This window comes from Lampetra fluviatilis, chromosome 8 (assembly GCF_964198595.1).
Source record: "Lampetra fluviatilis chromosome 8, kcLamFluv1.1, whole genome shotgun sequence".
NCBI classification, from domain to species: domain Eukaryota; kingdom Metazoa; phylum Chordata; class Hyperoartia; order Petromyzontiformes; family Petromyzontidae; genus Lampetra; species Lampetra fluviatilis.
Window position 1 is genome coordinate 4,767,291 of NC_136282.1, and position 19,578 is coordinate 4,786,868.

The window sequence follows — 19,578 nt, forward strand, 5'->3', positions numbered from 1 at the left end:
GCTGAGCCAGTGGTGGACACGATGTTGTGATGGTGACTCTTACGATGTTATGATGGTGTCTCTTCAAAAGAATGAACATGCTTCTCACAAAGTGGCACTTTTTTTTTTAACAACCTCAGACGGTTAATGACGATGAGCCGGTTTACCTCCCTCGCAAGTGTTCTAAAACCACGACCTGGTTGTGAATCGGGTGGTCCACCTACAAGCAGCACCACCCCGCGTGGGTGTCTTTGATGCGACTGCTTTGTGACGTTTGCTGCATGTGCGATACTAAAAGGGGCGCTCCCTTTGCTCGCAGGCTCAGTGGAGGGGCTTCGCTCTGCGCAGAAAACTGCACCGGGAGCTCCAGGCGGTCAGGGATGCCGCGGTCCTCGACAGCGATGAGTTTGCTGAAGTCGATATCGATAACTTCACGCTACAAGAGGTGTGTCTACAACGCAAAGGCTGGGTCTGAGTCAACTTTGTATGTATGTTAGCCAACTGCTAATCGAAGGTACGATAGGACAACAAACTGAACACAAAAAGCAGTTCGAAAGAAATAAGCTCTCAACATAGTATAGTGGTGTAATGCATATGAGTGTAGTGTATAAGTGTATAGGGTAGTGTATAGTAGTCTAGTGTATAGTTGCTTGTGTGTATGTTGAACTTCTTTTGCACTGTACGTAGCCAACCCTGCTCATCGGAGGTGCAGGGAAAGGACGACAAACTAAACACAAAAAGAAGTTCTAAAGAAATGAGTTTTCAATCTCAATGATTTAAAAGTGCAATTCCATTGCTCATGGTAAAGATGCTGCTTCAGTGACTGCTTGCTCACAAGGCTGTTGATGGAAAGGCCTCCAATTAAGGGATCTCGAGAGGGTAGAGAGAGCATCTCCAGGGGTATTTGGCCTACGCTTCCACACTCACCAGACTTCTTGACAGAGGTGGGAGTACCCACACTTTACCCCCACTACACACGATCTGTCAATGGACTAACTGTGGTGGACCCATTTACACCGCTGGGTGGACATTGATGGGGGAATTTGAAAAGAAAGTGTGCTCATCGTTTCAACTGCTGTGCTGGGAGATCAAATTCTATGCACTGATTCAGCACTTGTGAGATCCTTGGTTTGGATCTGGGTGTCTGTGTTCCCAAGTATTGCAGTTGATGGTCTCAGCAAGCGTCTTCACATACTATCAATAAATATGTTCCTTTTTCACTTTATCTAGCATATTTCAGTACTAAGGATAGATTATTTGCTTCGTATGCAATGAGCACTTTGGATAGAGTTTACGTAGAGGTACGCCACCTGGCGTGGACACTCAATCTATTAAAGTAACGGCAGAGGTAGTTCCATAAATGAACTTCCATGGGCCATTCCTTCACGGAATATGACGCACTGTTTGATACTTTAGCTACGAATGGAAATGTATTTACCGAGAGACCCAAAGAGTAGAAATGCATTTATCTCTTGAAATTATGCCAATAGCATAATTGGAATATAATTGGAAGGGGAAAAGGCACAAAAAAGGGACGCTGAAAGAATTTACCTACAAACTCCATGCAACCGGCTGATTGGTCACTAGGTTACTCGGCCAACAAATTATTGGGATCTAACCAGATCTTACTGTTTTCTTAAGGAAAAGAGAGAGGAAAAAGCACTCTTGTTTGCTGAGGAGTATCAAATATCAGAGTTGGAAGGAGACGGGCCAAGGAGGGGAGGGGGGTGGTTAATTGGTGGCTCATTTAAGTGAGGAACCCCATTACGTCAATTTCTCAATTAGCGGGCAAAACGGTTTCTTTTGGTCTTCTGAGCACAGGGCTTGCTTCTCATTACTGACTTTGCTGTCTTTTCCCGTTGTGCAGCACGAGTTGGATAAGGCCTGGCTTCCGGCAGAGACTCCCCCAATCACTGCGAGGAGCCAGCTTTTCCTGTCGAAGGTACAATGAAGGCACGCATTTTGCTCTGCACCCCCCCCCCACCAGCCACATTTAATTGGCAGCAGTCTTTTGGTGGCTCGTGCAGGATATTTTTTCACATGTTGAAAGGACGACATTGTGGTAATCTTAGTCATGCCGTGCATAATACAGGTTTGTTCACAGAGCAGTGTTTTGTGACATCGCTGTAGGCATTTGTCAATATCGTGCGTTACTCGAACGTTGCGTATTCTGTACAGTCAAAGCGTCTCCTGGCTCAAACGCATGTTGGGCAAGTGTTCATTCCCATTAACATCCCAGTCGTGGGAATTCCACATTGCTATGGCGGGTTACAGACACTGTAGGAAAACCACTGTTGACATTCCAAGAAAAGGTACGGAGAGATAATCATAATATGGCTGAATTGCAACACCAACAGATTTGTAATCGTGAATATAATTGAGAGCAATGCAGGGGAAATTTTGTGGATGAAAAATATTTGTGAAACTCCCTAGCACACTTGGGCAGCAAGGTGGTGAGGAAATGAGTAGTGCAGTATTTCCTCGTTTCCGCAATATTGTCTATCCGCGAATCGTATCTGGAACTTCACACGACTGCATCGAGAGAGAGAGAGTAAGAGATGAGATAAAATGATGGCAGTGAATGCGATGTGAGAAGGTGATGAGATAATTGTTGCATATTTGATAGCTTATTTACGTCTTTATTTTAAACAATATTATCCACGAAATTTGCTATTTTCAAGTGTCTCCGGAACGTATCCCTCACGAATAATGAGGGAATACTGTACAGCATTTTGGTCCATGAACCCATTTGTATGAACCTCTGGCTGTTATCCCTGCAAACACATGGGTTTTCTCCAGGTACTCTGAGTTTTGTCATACATGCAAATGAGTTGCTAAACATCTCAATGCAGAACCCTCTAACTCAAGATTCTCCAACTGCCAACCCACGGGCAACGTCTGGCCCACAAACACTCTTGGAATACTCGCCAAGTTATGGCCTTCGCGAGATATCGCTTTGCCCAGACTTTTATTTCTAAAGTTTAGTGAGATAATTAAGAAGGAGAGAAGAAGAGAGAGCTGCCGATAACAAGTACACAGTAGCCGTCACAAATGCACATTTCATCATGTCCAAGCGTGGTCTTCCAGGTTAGGCCGCGTTTTGGGCATATATTCTCTTAAAGCTCTCACCACACACGACTGTGGGCATCTTCAAAAGTTTAAAGATTTGAAATATTGACAAGTGGTACGTTCAAGTATGAGTTGAAAATGGCCGCAGTAGTGCATGACGACAGCTTAAGAGAAGACATGCTCAACACGTGGTTAAATATATGGAAGACTGCACTTGAATTGTGAATCCACTGTGTTTTGTTTGAGTTTCTTCACGATTCCTTTGACCCCAGCCTCCAGTCAGTGCTGCAGCCAGGGAGGACAGCAGTGGCGTTGCTGTAGCCCGGCAGCCCAGACAAGCATGGAGGGCTGACAGGTCAGTACACACAAGCATCCACCTACTTTGTTTCAAAAACGTGCACCTGGATAGCTTTTATGTGGAGGCCGGTGGTTTTTTTTTGGCTACTAAGTAGATTCATTAGATTACTTGGCTACTATACATTTCCACCTGATAAGTCACTTTGTTCAGCTATCATTTGTGGCCAGGTTGCTTCTGAAAAATAAGCTAATAGCTCAGTGGGCTTTACCTGGTTAAAACAAAACAAAAAAATATTTTTTTGTGAATTGCTTACCTTCCTATACTTTTCACTCCGATCGTGTTTTTATATTGTTTGTTGTTGTAACTTTCTGACCTGCCCCGACTGGACATCTGTGGAAAAAGAGCTTTGCAGCTCATCAGATTCCCCCATTCTAAATACAGATTCTGATTCTAAGTCGGTGTGTATGTGTTCAGTTATTAATATTTGCAATAGGTCCTCGTAATTGTGCAAGTCAGCAGCGGTCAGCATATTGGTAGACCAGTGCTTGCAAAGGGAATATGAAATCTCTACCGCTGACTCAGGGTCACTAAAGGAAATGAGTGCCATATGATTTCCTGTTTGAGTAGGGAGACACTTTTATTTGACTTGATTAATAAAGTGCTATGTGTGGCCAATAATGGATATGATGTCGTATTATATGGAGAGACTCATGCCCAGTATAAGATGGGAATATTCACTTCTCTCTCAGAACTACAAATTGAGATTAGTACTACCGAATGTTGGAGTACAATTTTGGCAGTGACTATATTTCTGGCTTGACTGCCAATTCTAAGTAGAAATCCCAGTCCAGGAACAAGGCATGATATCATCCTCTTAGTTCTGTCGGTAAAGTCATGTAGGTAAAAAATGAAATTAAAATTAATAAAAATAAAACAATAAAAATCACGACGTTTCGGAGGCAACACAAGTCTCCGGAGACTTGTGTTGCCTCCTACGTGACTTTACCGAAATAACTAAGAGTATGAATCCTTGCAGTCACGAAAGCTTCAAATCTAGAAATGATATCATCCCTCCGGGATTAAATAGATAATTGCTATGTGTTTGCATATACTTGCCTCTGTCATAGAAATGTGTAATTTCCTACGAGCAACACAACAAAAAATAAAACATTATTCATAATGAATGTACTTTTCCATTCCCAGGGGGAATGATTCGCATCCCTCTGGAATAACAGAGGCTTCTTCAAACAACAGTCAGCACCTGAGAGAAGAGAAACAAGAAAAGATTAGAGAAGAATGGTACGAGGATTTGTTTTGTTATTCCTATACATCACTTTCCCTTTCTAAGATATGAATGCCAAAGGAACATTGTTAATGAAAATGGAACGTTGACATCCCAATGTAAATTAACATTTTGTTATCTAAAACCTTGCACTGGCTCCACCATCAAATCATGGACACGCTGCAACATCACTATCCTGTGCTAGCTCTCTCTCTCACGGTCTCCTGCCATTACCTCTCCACCCTTCTCTCGTTCCACTCGCCACGGCAAACCGCCACGTTCTATGGAGCACGTCAAGCAACTCACTCATCGTAACCAGAACCACGACTGTCTTGGCTGAGCGGTGTTCCTCCGCAGTTGTACCAGCAGCCATCTGGAAATCTCTCCCATTGCACATACGCAGCATGCAGGCACCATCATCCACCTTCAAGCAGCAGCTCAAGGCTCTCACCCATCCATGCTCTCAACTCTACAGGCTCTCATCCGTTGAGACTTTCAGCCTGTTCAGCCTTTCACCTGTTCAGACAGGCGTTCGAGAGACTTTGAGCTCTGGCTCCACGCCTCCGAGTTCTTGACCAAACATTGCATCCCATTTGCGAAATATGTCCCTTGTAATAAATTGTTTATTATCTATAATCAGTCATTTGTAATGCAACTGCTAACTCAATCAGCTCTTGTTATAATTCGAGCTGGTATTATCAGCTATATTATCAGATAGTTGTATCCCACCACAGCTTTGCCCATGCTCAAACCATTGATCATTTCACATGACACTTTAAAGCACAAACTTTCACTCGAAAGGAGGAAACCCATTTTATTCTGCAGAACCCAAAGCTGACACTGGAAAATACTTGCTTGGGTGCAAATGTGGCCAGGTGTCATCACGGTTAGACTGCTGGGCTCACAAGTGAACATTTTCCACGTTCAAATTCCGGTTGGGGTAGACCTTGTACAACAGCTACATACAATGCAGACCAGACACTAGTCCACACGTTCATCACCAGTCATGTGGACCACTGTGACAGCGTCTTCAGCTGCACCATCGCCATCCATGTTTATGTCCACTCCAGCCTGTCCTGAACTCAACTACACGTCTGACAGTGTAAAATGGGAAAATGCGACCACATCACTCCGACTATTCATGATGACCTGCATTGGCTACCAATTGGACAAATTATTGATTACGAGCTGTGCACATTCGTATACAAGTGTGTACACAAATATGCTCCGCGCTATCCGATGCATATGTGTGAGCCGGTTCACTCCAATATCAATCGTCGCCATCTTCGTTTGCCAACTCATGGTGACCGTGATCGTTCCGCGCACTCAGACAGCGAGATTTGGACCTCGCAGCTTTGCGGACAGCAGTCCATCGGCCTGCAACTCACTGCCGCTACGCAATGTTCAAGACATTTAACCAATTCAGTAGAAAATGCAAGACAGAAATGTTGGATAGAGCTTACATAGTATGACTATTGCGTACTCGTAATAAATAACGTACGCTATTATACTAATCTCCATTCCATAAATTGCCTATCATATTGGACGATCTCAAAGTTCTGTACGTGAAAATATAACTACACTCACAGTTGCGTGTTCATAAACGTACTCACTTACATTCATCCATCTGAGGTTCATTAAAACAAATAGCACTTTGTAGAAAAGTGGCAGTGGCTGCCCTATTTAGAAACTGCCCCTGCCACGTAATCGTGGAATTTTCACCAATGACTGATGGTAGCCACTCTAAGTTGGCCATGGAGACACTTCGAGCTATTGGCTTATTTATCAGCTGACTTGTTTACGAATGATACAGATGCTTTTTTGGTGCCCTGTTTAAAATGCTGCTCTGCATGGTGTGCTGATGATGAAGGGGCTTCCGAGATCCACAGACTGCCTTGCTGATGCTCAAGCGTGCTCAGAAAATGAAGTCTAAAAAGGCTGTCGCCCAGAAACGAATGGGTGAGTGCCTTGTGGCTATATCATGTGTACATAATGACTAGATGGTAATGTGGCAGAGACCTATGGTCATATCGCATTAACATTGGTAATGTTTTTGCTAATTCCAGCTAGCTGGCATTTTCTAAAAGATAAACGTTGTCTATGTCGATTCAGGTGCCTTAAAGGGCACCATTGTGGTTTGATTTCAATTAAGTTCAAGTTATATAACGTGAGAGCCCATATGTGAGATACAATATTTGTTTTGCAATTATTTTTCTCAATGGGAATTTTGGCTGTAACGTGCACACAAAATTCACTCAGTTATACTCTTTCCATCCATTTTAAATGTCCATGATTAAACCAAGTGAAGTACATTATATGCAAGTGGATTATATGAAATTCAGATTTGTATGAGTGAGCATTACATTAACAGTTATTCGTATATTTGTTTTATATACTTTGCAGGTAAGTAAAATAACATACATGACTAAATGCATGGCTGATACCATGACAATCATACGAAGGCATATTAATGTGAATGTTACCACGTTACCTTTAGAGTAATTTACAAACGAGATGAGCAGATAATGTCTCCTTCACATATGTAGCTCTCCACGTAAAATATTAAAAATATTCTGTATGCAACTCATTGACCCCATGGCCTTCTGGGAGTAAAACATTTCAGCTGCACTGATTCAATGAAGCAAACTCTGAATCGACGCTGATGAACTGCCAGATGTTAAAGTCAAGGACCCTCTCTCTTAAAATACAGCAATGAGTGCACTTTGCGCATCACCATAGAAATCGACTTGTGGTGATAGGAGGTTGAACTAGGACAGCATCCCTTACTTGGCGATGCACGTAAGGAGTAGGGGAAGACATCAACCCAGGTGGGCATTTGTGGCGGTGAAAGATCGAGAAGACAAAGGATTGAGACTGAGCGAAGCAGTGATACTGGCTAAAGAAAGAAAACCATGCTGGAAATTCATTCAACGTCAATGTTGAATGAATTTCCATGCGTGTTATCTTGGTGTGGTCTGGGACTTTTGCTTTAAAGCTTTCGTGATAGCAGGGATTCATAATTCTTGGTTCTTTCGGTAAAGTCGCGTAGAAGGGAAACAATAAAATAATAAAAATATAAAACAATAAAATTATCACGACGTTTCGACTGCAACACAATCAATTATCATCAGGTGTGGAAAAACACAGCAAGAACATTTGAAAAAAGTGGCTGTGTTTTTCACACCTGATGATGATTGCTTGTGTTGCAGTCGAAACGTCGTGAGAATTTTATTGTTTTAGATTTTTATTATTTTATTGTTTCCCTTCTATGTGACTTTACCGAAAGAACCAAGAATATGGTCTGGGACTGTTTAGTTGTTTTTGCTGCCTTGCCCAAGCTTGATAAATGGGACTTATATCATTAATGTATTTATCAATTATTCATATTTAGTGACTTGCTTATGTGTTGCCTCCGAAACGTCGTGATTTTTATTTTATTTTAATTTAATTTTACTTTTATTAATTTAAAATTTTTACCTACGTGACTTTACCGAAAAAACCTAAGAATATGAATCCTTGCAGTCACGAAAGCTTCAAATCTAGAATTAAGAGCTTCACAGCTCATCGGATTCCTCCTCCAGCATAAATAAAGATTGTTATTCTGTTTTAATTCAACCCCATGGTAGCTTAATGAGCTGAGGAAGGTTCAGATCACCTATGATTCGATATAAAGCGGCACAATAATAAACTTTCACCTATGGTGCTGTCCCTTAAATACATAAGTATCACTGGGTTTCAGTAAAATGCAGAGCACCATGCAGTGAGACTACACGATTGTAGTGGATGAACTGGCTCCCACCATAGGAATGTGGAACTTTAACCACTGGATCGAGACCACCAACAGAGCTTATTTGAGCAAAGTGGCGCTTGACATTCATGGTATAACGTGTACGTCAAGTCTAATGTTACTGTGAATTAGAGGTTTTAATTAAGTGAAAGTTTTACACTACACTTGGAGGACTATGTAGACATCAGCAATGTAAACACATACATTAAAATACTACACATATTTTTTTAAAAATCTTACAATGCTCATAATAATAACCCACAGGGAGCACTTCTTACGAGCAATGACAGTTTTATTGTATAGGTAAATTTTAAAAGAGTTCACCTTTTCCAACACGTGTGCTTAATATTGTGCGCAAAGCCTTCACTGATGTGTAGCGAAAATTGCTCTGCACCGATATACATTTCAGAGGGGTTATTGCTTTTGAACAAATGCTAAAGCAATTGTCATGCTTTTCACAGGTCTACAGCCTTGGTTCTATTAACCTAACACTGCTAAACTGCCTCCTGTAGCACCCTTTTTAACCTCCTTTATTGGCATATATGCAGTGTTTTCTTCAGAGCCCAGGTCTAGACACCAGTCAGGCTTCAGGAATTTCTCCCTTTTTTGCGTTGTTTTTAAAAGCTCTGACAAATCTAATCCATCGAAGAGTTCTTCTGCATCAACAGTAAGCCATTGTGTTTTCTGTGGATGTTCATATCGATGGGCCAGGGGGGGCTGTTCATTTACCAAAATAGGCACCAACAGTTTTCCATAATTTGATCCAGGAAAATAATACGTTAATATAACAATGTTGGCAGTATAAAAGCACTTGACATTACATACGTTTAAAAAAGCATACTAAGCTAACATATACATCAAAGTGGAACTTTGGTTAGAGCGCTCACCTCACAATTAAAAGGCGATTAGTTAAAACCCGGTCATGGGTTTATTGACAAAACCACTCATCCTTCCGGGGTCAATAAAATTAGTTCCACTTTTGGGCAATTAATTGTACTAGCGTATAGACTAGCCCCTGCCACTCGCTCAAGGCCACCATTGAAGATGAACATTACTCAACACGAGTTTCGGCGCAGTGATACTGGGCCCGTTTAATGTAGCGTTTTCACGTCTTCATGAATTCATGCAGAGTTTTTAATGCATTTTTTTAGGAAGCCGTGAAGGTGATTCCAACTAATTCATGTATGTGTATGTATGTATGTTGAACTTATTTTGCACCGTACATTGCCAACCGTGATAATCGGAGGTGCGGGGGAAGAACAACAACATATAGCAGTATATGACTCCTTTTTTTGAAAATGAATTGGTGGAGATTAAGTCTGCAAAAAAATCCCGAGGTCAAATTAGTAGCTGGGGGGAGGGGTGGGGGGGGGTGCCCACAGGAATGGTTGCCGTGTGTGCTGATGTCAGTACGCTCACCCCGCCAACGCACAGAGCCGACCAATTACGCTCTGTCCGTCCCGCACACGAACACACCACGCGAATGTGCACGCGAGACTTTCTCCGCCCTCCACTGAAGCATGGAATTGTACCGCTAAGACAAATGCAGTGTGTGTTTATCCATGTGTGCATGGGAACCGGTAGCGTAAGCGGCTAGCACGCCGCGCTAAGCACCGAGTTCGATTCACGCTCACGGCCGAACACCAGTGACGATTATCTGAACCGGTCCTGGGCCTCCCCTAGGTCGACTCAGCCTCAAATGAGTACCAGGTGTGGTGTGTATACAAAGCCACTAGGGAGACAAAGACGCCTGGGCGTGGTGCTGGCCGGCCTTCATCTGTGCTTGCTAACGGCACTTGCTCCAAAAGTCTGTTCAGGCTATATGGGGGATCTTTGTCTTTTAATGTGTAAGTGTGCATGTGTGTGTATATACTGGCGAAAGGGTCCAATAGACATGTGTGCACGTGTATGTGTACATATGTGTGTATGTGTTGATGGGTGATTGTGTATGTAATTTGGGGAGCGAGCGCAGCGATACAAAGACGTGCAACTTAAGTTTAATTACCAGCCACGGCACCACACATCGGTAGCGAGTGTTCTCAGAACCTGTTCTGAGCCTGCTCCAGGTCCAAGGTCCACCGAGACTTAGATGTGCACCTGGTGTGGTGTACGCATGGTGCTTGCGATCCATCACTTTGGAGGCACGGGTTGGTGAATCACGTGGAGGTTTATGAAACTCCCACTGTCATCGTCACCCCATCACTGTCATCTTCATGTGCGTTTGCCTCCGTTCCACCGCTTACAACACAACAGTTTGGAGGAGCAAAACGTCGCTCTGAACTTTGCGTCAAAATGCGGAAACATGTTGCCCAATAGAGGTGGCAAACGTGGACGTGAATTTGTGCAGAATGGGGCTGTCACACCCTCTCATTGCTCCCTCCCAAACAAAGTAATGCCCCTAAATTAGAATAGTATGTTGAACTTATTTCGCACTGTACGTAGCCAACTGTGCCAATCGGAGGTGCGAGGGAAGGACAACAATCTAACCACAAAAAGCAGTTCTCAAGAAAGTAGTTTTCAGTCTAGATTTGCCTTCCTAATATTGAAAGTAAGAGCGTTCCAGATGGCCACAGAATTGCATCTGAGAGTGCGTGATGCAGTGACCTTCTTTGTTCGATGGCTAGCCAAAATAAATTGACGTAATTCCGCACAACGTCGAAAGTTTCTGAATATTTGCGGAAACTCTCTTCTTCGCCATCGTTGGCTCCACCCTAATCCCTGACCTAACCTCGCGCTAAATCTGCCCACTTAATTCCACAATTCAACGTGAGTGGTGGTAGCATGGGTGTGTTTTTGTGCTGAATCGGCTGCACGTGAATGCAAAATCGGCTTTCTTTTCTTTTATGAGTTTCTATGAAAAGTGCCATCCGGAGAGTGTGAGAGTTATAACCAAAACAGCTGCCATGAATTGTGCCCACTGAACTCTGCTGTATATTCAATGTTTGTGTGATTCAAATTATTAATCCATTCTTATGTCATCAATCAAGCAATCAATTGTAGCCTTCTTAACCTCCTGCTGGATGAAGGCCTTCCCGATTAATGTCGGTCACGTGGTTGTCCCATCACACCCCTAATAATCACGGTTGGCTACGTACGGTCCAAAAGAAGTTGAACATACATTCGTAAATCATACCACGCTGGCCAGTACGGGTTGGCGATGTGTGAGAAATCCCGGACTTATTTAAACATCCCTTACCACTGATGTTAGCTGTGGACATTAATTGAACTCCAGAAGCCAGGTTCATAGTTCATTGCAATAACCACTGTGCCACTGCCCCCCTCCCTCCCCCCAGATTCGTATAGATTTCCCAATTTGCAAATGAGCATTAGTTTGGTGCTCATCTTCTAAGCAGTGGAAATGCCATGTTTCCAAAGCACCGAAAGGACGATCATTATCGGTTTCAAACCACGTGATTCTCGTTTTATTAACCCTGAAGGGACAATGGGCCTATTCAAGCCTAAGAGCGCTCTTATCCGCAGCAACACACGGATCCGGATGTGTACACAGCGCATACATATATACATACATGCATACACATGCATACTTGTAAACGAAACAAAGTGCACGCATTCGTTTTGAATATGTCTTGCGTAACATAGCAAAAACCGTTCAAGTACTTTGACCGTATCTGACGATGACGTTTAATTGAATACGTTGGGAATTTTGGAGGGGGGTGTCGTTTCTTGCCTGTGGGCGAGAAGTCCAATGCAAGTGTGTGGCACTCGGCTACGGTGACGGGAGGAAATGAAACGAGCCAGCCCGACCAAACAAGCGTGGGGTTTCGGGTCAGTGGCCAGGAGCTGTTTGCTGGCTGGAGAGATGGCTGTAATGACAGGAAGAGGGGTGGCCGAGGCACGGATACCCAGGCCGTGTCCCAGATTCTTCAGCTGTTGCCTCTCTGAGTGAAACCTCCCTCTCTCGGCGCTGTGTTTTTCATGCCTCGCCTCCAGGGCATGTCTTCGGAACGGCGTGCAACTCCACTGCAATGTTAGTCGATACGCATTAGAGTCTGTGGTATATGACATATTACATTTGAATTAATCCAGCCGGGTGGCGCTGTTGGCAGAATGCTCGGCGCACAAATGAGGGGGCTGGCTCCCACCATGGGAATGTGTAATTTCCACCACTGGCTGCCAACAGAACCACCCCATGGAAGCGTTTTGACTTTTGACTTGAGTTTTGAATAGGCTCTTTCATGAGAGATGTACGATATTATTTTTTAACTGTATAATACGAATAAAACACAAGTGTCTTCCTGCTCAAACGAGCACGGCGTAGCACTGATATGCGTTGCCAATTCATGAAGCTAAAACTCCCTAATTTAGACATTAAAACACATCAAATGCTGTTAGCAAAACACTTATTTGGGTCAGTACAACACAACTCTGTCTCCCCATCGCTAATATATATTCACCACCGATATTGGCCATAAGCGGGAACTGAATTTGTGTCAGTGGGTCCGTAGCGTGGAGAACGGTGCACGGCGAACCACTTGCGCACGCCGCTCCTGCTGCTGCGCCAGGCGCTGCGCACGGGGCCGCACGCACCGCGCTGTCACGCAGAGGGCACGCGGCAGCTCCCGTCCGCGCGCCGTCTCGGTTTCCAAATTGCGGCGGTGGCTCCGCCCGCCTTCGCCACGCCGTCGCCGGCCGGGCTGGCCCTCGGCAGACTTCCCCCTCCACCTTCCTCCCCCCCCCCCCGAGCTTTGGTTACCAGCCCCTTTGACCGTTCGGACTTCTAATCGATTTACACGGCCGCCAGTCCCCTCGTTGACCCCGTCCGAGCAGGCGGGATCGCTTTCGGGGAGCCAGATTAGGGCGGAGGTGACCCGCATCGGGGCCGGCACGGAGGAGACTCTGGGCCCGGGCCACGTAAACGAGACGCAGCCCCGAGCCAGGCGCCCACCGGCCCCCCAACCGCAACCTTGCACCCCTCTCCCCCCCCCACCGCCTTCCCCCAGGCTCCCCAAACAACCCCCACAGCACAAGTCAGGCGGTGGCCCTCCCAGGGTATTGCTTGGGGGGGGGGAAGCGTTGGCTGGACATGTTTGTGTTTACGAGAGCCTGCCACTTATATAAGGGGACCACACAGCAATGGCAGTAGGTTGATGGGTTTGACTTGTTAACTGTTTGCATAAAAAAAGAGAGTGCTATGCATTGGGGAATAGAAATGGTCAGAAAAAAGTGTGTGTAAGAAAGAGAATGATGTCATGCTATGGTTAAAATAACACCGAATGTATTTGACATATATTTTTTATTTAATTCAGCTATATATTTTTTCAAAATTAAAGTGTTTCCATCTTCAGGCGAGCATTGTGTTGTGCTCATCTCCGTTAACAGTCCTGAGCCAGAAGTTGAAATTCCTCATTCCTATGATGGGTTCAGTCACATAATAACCACTATTAACACTAAAGGATAATAACCTTGGTGGAAAAACACAAATTGTGGCTTATAATTTTATTTAATTTTATATACTTTTTAAACATTACTCCTGTAGAGGATTGTGAACTATGTTTCACCCAATATTGTTGCCTTATTAATATAATGAAGTGTACAGTATACGAAAATTATATTTAATATAAGGTATGTGTATAATTTATATGATTAGCAAACTATTAGTGGGATTTTCAAATGGTCATGCTCTTGTTATTAGTCTTGATCCATAGCAGCAGATGTGGCATTTATTTTTAAATCCTTTATATTAAGTTCGCTTGCTTGCTTAGGACCGTGCAAATCTTTAGGTCGTTTTTTAACCCACTTCCCGTGATCCAATCGAGCTGACATTTTGCACACAGACTCGTTGTGCGTGACAATGCATTTTCGTGAAAAAATGTTTCCAAAATTTTACACGGTTTAGGGAATTTTTTAAAAATATTTAATTACCAATTGTTTAATGCTGCCAGAGGACAAGAGGACTCTAGCCACACCGATGCCACGCATATAAAGGATTTATAGTGAAAAACTTTGTTTTTACGGGTTTACTTGTACTTCATCACGTTTAAAGTACCATTTTATTTTTTGCACAAATATTAGTTTTATCATAACTAATGTTTACACTTTTTGGAAATGCATCAGTTATCATAGGGCCTCTAAGCAAAAGGGACAATCGTTCATTGGCTTATCGCATGGTTATGATAAAAGTAATTTTGTGAATGACCCTTATCTGTGTACCTAGCTAAGAAGTTAAAGTCAGTTTTCAGCTCTACAGGCAGCCCAAGCCATTGGTGGAAATTCCACATTCCCATGCTGGAGTACAGTGTGCCCATATGAGATCGGTACTTATACTGGTAGGAACGAAGTGGACCAGACCACCAATAGATTATATCGTCCGTCCGTCCGTCCGTCTGTCCGTCCGTCCGTCCGTCCGTCCGTCCGTGTATCAACATCGCCCCCTACTGCAAACACTTGGCAGGACCCTACAAAAACCTTTTGACTCAGTGGGGCTTTCCTGGCTTAACAAGTGTAATAATACATTATGTTTATATTCTTTGGTTATTCGTTCCTACCAGCCCACCCCGCAGGGTCCTGTTTTTGTATCGACCACGAAACTAAAACTAAGCTATTTTTTTTTTACCAGATATGGCCCACTTGCCTGTATAGCTATTTTTCAGAAGCGACCTGGCCATAAATGATAGCTCAACGAAGTCGCTTATCATGTGGAAATGTATAGCAGCCAAATACGCTAAACGCATGTTTCTAAATGTGGAGGGAAAACCAAAGGACCCGGAGAAAAATCCACACAACCATGAGGAGACAGATGCAAACTCCAAATATACAGGCATCAGGGTTGGGATCAAACCCACGACCTCCTGCATACCGGGCGAGGGAGTTAACATCTCGCCACCGTGCCGTCCTACAGTAGCGACATGTTGTGGGATGATGGGCGTAGTTGGTTCCCAACTGGGATTTGAACTCGCAACCTTCCAAATGTGTTTTGTCCTATGGACCATAAGAAGTTGGAATGTTTCACCAATGGCTCATGGCCACCTACTTAGATGAATGCTGTCCAAAGCTCGCTTGGATCTAAATGCTGGTTCTTATTCGCTGTGCATACCTTTTGCTTTTGCAGCGATAATTGGAATGGACATGATTCATGATTGCATCTCAGGTGATGCATTCAAGCCTCACAGCTTGTACTTGAGCACTTATGCAACCTTTGACCTTTAGAGAAAACCACACTCCAAATTTTCAGAGCAGCCGATATTTTTACGTTAATTACACACGTCTAATCATCCAAATGTAAATCAGGTAGCAGATAATAAGACATGCTCGCATGGAAACTAGTGAGATGGACAGCTGCAACAATGGATACCGAGGATTCGGTGTTTCTATTTTACATCTACCCACTGAAAGCATATCAAGCAGTAGCCTTGAATGTCAATTTCAGTTTGTTCCACATGTTGTGTGGTTTTGGTCTTACAAGGAGTTATTAAGATGTAATTGTTCTATGCATATATACTACGTGAATGAATTTAAAATGTACTATAAAACCCTTTATCAAACCACTTATGGATGAAGACCTTCCCATTTTATGTCAGTCGTGGGGGCTATTTGACCATACTTCACCATGCTGGTCAGTGCAGGTGGGTAGAGGGGTGGCCCAGGACCAGTTCAGATATCACTGATGTTAGCCTTGGCTCAGAATTTAACATATGTATCTGGGTTGATAACACTCTGTGATAACCATTGTACCACCACTCCACCAACATACATATAATGGAAATATTTTAATGTTAAACAATGCACGAAAATTACACCGAAATGTAGGCAGGCAGGCAGGCTGGTAAGTATGTGGGTAAGTGGGTGGATAGGTTAAATTGTTGGTAATAGGCATGTAATAATGGATAAATGCATTTATTAAAATTAAATTTTTGTTACAACATCAAGACTCTGGCCTTCAAGTCAAGACATTTGTTTCCATGCGCATATAGCACATTTTTTTTCATACCTTATTCTTCCTGTGTTAGCATCTGGAGATGCAGTTGCATTTTAACTATATATGGTAATTGTATTATATATATAATTGTGCAGGCAAGAATCGATTGTTATGATTTATGCATTTTTATTGCATATAATATGCCAGTGTTGCGTTTAGGCTAATGGAACAAACAAACTAGACAGAAGCAAGTGAAACAATGCAGGATGGGAACACTAATGAAAAAAATAGGTTATTTGAATAAAATTATGAACCCAGAATTGTGACCATCAGATCACTGGCAGTGGGAGCTGAGTCGTTGCATGTCTAATTGTCAGGTAGGAACACAGGGTACAAATGTAGGTAACTCGGATAGAGGAGTGGCAAGGTTGGTAGGAATGCGAGTAAGTTGGTATATTTGTCAGCAGACAGGATGGCAGTCGTTTAAACCAGGTGATAGATTACTGAGATACTCATCGATTTAAAAATAAATCTGGGAATAAAAAAAAGTAAGTTAATCTGTAAAACAGTAACACCAAAAAAAAATCTAAAGATATAGCAGTAAATAAAGATACATACATAAACACTGCACACGAATGCAATCAGACAATGAAATAGCAATTCATTTTTCGATGCATTAACACACTTTGTGGGAGGTCAACAGTGGCTGTCCTCTGACAAAAATTGCTCACACGATGAGAATGTGGGATTTCCACCATTGATTTACATGGCAAACTAAGGGAAAATATCCCTTAACATATTTTACGTAACTAAAATAAAACTAAAAATGTTCTCTTGCCAGGTAAGGCCCACTGAGCTATATAGCTATTTTCAGAAGCGACCTGTCCACAAATGATAGCTCAACGAAGTGACTTATCTCGTGGAAATTTCAAGCAGCCGTATACTCTGAACGCATGTTGATTCTAAATGTGGAGGGGAAAACGGAGGACCGGAGAAAAATCCATGCGACCACGGCGAGAGATACATGCAAACTCCAAATATACAGTGGGCATCAGCGTCGAGATCAAACCCACGATTTCATATATATGACGAAGTGGCTTACGTGGACATTTATCGCAACCAAATACTCTCAACGACCACAGATGCATATGTTAACAAATCATCAAAATCGTATTGTCTTGCCGATTTTGCCCATCGTAAACAATGTAAACAAGGACTTTTTTTTCTTCCACAAATAGGCCGATTTTTTTAAAATTCAGCAACACATGAATCAGGCGCGAGGTTTGAAGGCTGCTCTTTGAGTCTCTGTGACCACGTCTGCACGTTTATGGCACCCGATGTGTTTTAAGCAACCTGCCCCCACCACCACCAAGCAGGCCTGCATAGGCCTCATTTTTCATTTTCAATCACACTGACATGGAAAAGGTGAAAAGTGATATTCCCTGCCCACCCTGGTATTATGATGAATGTAGCAGTTAAGCCTTTGAAGAGGGCCTGGCTAGAAATATAATAATTGAATGATACATCAGGAAAGGGACATTTGTGTATTTTCTTGGAGTGAGGCCAGCTTCGCTGCTTGTCAACAAGTCCTGTTTATTGTGCGTGTGCTCTAAGCTGCATGCAGACTAAATGAACACCCGTGTGGAGAAAATGCAAACGTCTTTATTGACAGCGTGCAGTTGTTTGATTTCCGCTCCATGTAGATGTGTATTCTGCAAGGATTACATTATATTGTTAGCACGCTGGCAAATTAAATAATCTTACTTTTTGTTCTAACTTAATTATGGCGGATTTGTTAATTTATTTATGGACAAAAAATGACGTTGGAACAATTATATATAAAACCTCAATGTACCTCCCCCACTCAATCCCATGAAGCAATGTTCATCTCAATTGGTGTCACTGAGCTCGTGAAGGAAATTGCACATTCCTGTTGTGGGGTTGGTCTCTATATATTGACCACTGCTGACATCCGATTAAGTTATGTTATGCTTATAAGACTTGACCTCCAATTGTGATTTGAATTCAGAACTTCAAATATGTTATCATTTAGTTCACCAGTAAAGGCTCACCATGTCATGCATATATATGTACATGTATGGTGTTATTACATGGGATGAATATGAAACATTTGGATAACTGGGTGACTTCCTCTTATCCTCAGGACGGCTTTAATAACCGGGTGAATGTTAAAATAGAAAGGTAAAGGTGCAGCCTTGCAATCTCTTGCTCACGCCACTGCTTGTAGATGGGCCGCCACAAAAAGGGTTTCTATAGAATACCTCTAGGAGTTATCTTGGTGTGCTCGTCTCTGCTGGCCAGTCATCTTGATAGAGGTGGGGGTACTCACACTTTACCCCACCACACGCGGCTAGCCGATCAATTATGGCGCATCCATTTATATGGCTGGGTGTACAGAGGCGGGGGTGGATTATAAGAAACTTGGCAATTGTCTTAACTTCAAATCTACAAATGCAATTAATATATCAAATTCAAGGCTTGCTTGTGCAAGAGAAATATGTAGAAAAAATACTTCAGCACAATAATGTATTATCTCATATGTTGACACTACTTAGTCAGACAAACCAATGGCTTTGTTAAGCCATTCTTTCAACAAACTGACGGCATGTCTTCCTGTGGTCTGAGGTGAGCTTAATTTTTCTGAAAGCTGATAGGACAGTGGCCGTGGCAGGCCACGGCTGCATTCAGAAGGGCAATCGTAAACTGGGAAAATGTGAATGTGATGCTGCTGTGTAGGTTTTCACGGTTGTGCGACATGGCTCTCCGATGCGTTTTCGGGTTGTACCGCGTGTTGTTCGTCATGCTGCCTAACTTTTCGCTTCCTGTCCCGAAGCTTCTTCACGAACTGTGCCTAAAGGTGAAGTGCTAAATATCAATGCGATTTCATATTTTGTAACCTATTGATATGATTTTACGAAATGCACAATTGCACATGAATTCTCATTGCATCCGGTCCACTGGTGTTGTTGAAGAGAGCCCGAGTCACAGTTGGAAGGTTGCAAGTTAAAATCCTAGTCGGGGATTGACTCAGCCCATCATCCTTGACAGGTCAATAAAATTAGTACCACTTTGCTGTAGAAAGACTTGTATGCCATACAAGTAGAATTTTTAACCACGAGAAAGGGGCATTCCATATAATATGAGTGCTGCCAAATGTTCATCTGAAAAACAAAAAACAACCATCATTCACCACAACTACTATGAACTCTTTCTATTTTACGAGGTGAGGCCCACTGAGCTGTATAGCTCTTTTTCAGAAGTGACCT

The 19,578-nt window shown here is 42.9% G+C and overlaps 1 protein-coding gene across 5 annotated transcripts in view; it reads left to right on the forward strand.

Moving 5' to 3' along the window:
* LRRIQ1 (leucine rich repeats and IQ motif containing 1) overlaps positions 1 to 19,578 on the forward strand; it is a 111,967-nt gene that overhangs the window by 47,371 nt on the left and 45,018 nt on the right. For all 5 annotated transcript variants that reach the window (XM_078858891.1, XM_078858890.1, XM_078858894.1 and 2 more), the window contains 5 exons: positions 299 to 424; positions 1,847 to 1,921; positions 3,321 to 3,403; positions 4,550 to 4,645; positions 6,499 to 6,587. In XM_078858891.1, the coding sequence (XP_078715017.1) occupies positions 299 to 424; positions 1,847 to 1,921; positions 3,321 to 3,403; positions 4,550 to 4,645; positions 6,499 to 6,587 (469 nt within the window). The remainder of the gene's footprint in view (positions 1 to 298; positions 425 to 1,846; positions 1,922 to 3,320; positions 3,404 to 4,549; positions 4,646 to 6,498; positions 6,588 to 19,578) is intronic.